This window comes from Plasmodium cynomolgi, assembly GCF_000321355.1.
Source record: "Plasmodium cynomolgi strain B DNA, scaffold: 0997, whole genome shotgun sequence".
Classification (NCBI taxonomy): Eukaryota; Apicomplexa; class Aconoidasida; order Haemosporida; family Plasmodiidae; genus Plasmodium; species Plasmodium cynomolgi.
The window spans coordinates 299-1165 of record NW_004193128.1 but is presented as its reverse complement, the minus strand read 5'-3'; the positions used below and the strand labels follow the sequence as shown (position 1 = coordinate 1165).

General features: G+C 27.8%; 1 protein-coding gene across 1 annotated transcript; it reads left to right on the top strand.

The window, feature by feature from the left end:
• Positions 1-368: 368 nt before the first annotated feature.
• Positions 369-601, top strand: PCYB_006430 (hypothetical protein; the record flags this gene model as incomplete). The annotated part of the gene is made up of 1 exon (XM_004228064.1): positions 369-601. A coding segment is annotated over one exon (231 nt), but the record flags the coding sequence as incomplete, so codon positions are not given.
• Positions 602-867: the final 266 nt, after the last annotated feature.

Genomic DNA, 867 nt, shown 5'->3' with positions numbered 1-867 from the left:
TTATGATAAATTAGAAAATGTCTTTAAGCATACTTATTACAATTAGTATTGTTGTACACATCAAAACACAAAGTATGATAGACATGTAAGGCGTGTACTTTCAACTATTTTAAATTATTTAAAAAATAATAAGGTATCAGATAATGTCGGAAAGAAGTTCAGTATCTGTAAAATTTTAAATTATTGGAGATATAGTACGTTAAATGGTCTTTATCCTTACAAGAAAAGGTCAGAAGTAGATAATGCTTATAAAGAACTATAAAAAATATGGAATGAACGTGTTAATGATAGCAATAATGAAGATTATTATAAGAAATTTAAACCTGATCAAGTTCTTTTTATTTACACAGATTGGTAACAAATAAAAGAATTATATGAATACTATGTCGATATTTATGGAATTATAACAACCGATAAATTTTATAATACAACGTGCTATGATTATTATAAATATGCTACGTTCAAAGAAAGGCTCTATGATTATTTTATGAATCCATGTTCTATCTCTTATAAAGTTGACTGTCCAAATTTTTTGAGGAATGTAAACAGTACCATCCAGAAAAGGTGTTACCTGAGTTTATGTATTACCAAGATATGCTAAAAAAGGAAAATGAGCAATCACAAGCTCATGCACATGATCAAACAAAAGCATAAATTAAAGCACAAAAAATAGCACCTTCACTCCTTCTCCAAGCAAGTATTACAGAAACTCCTAATTCTATTACCTGCACAGGTACAAAAGCTGACAATACCTTTCTTGGAGTATTGGTAACTACTATGGACTCTGATGCTTTATATAAAGTATGAGCATATTTATTTATTACACATAATTTTTGTATTCTTGTTAAGAACCTACATATTACATGT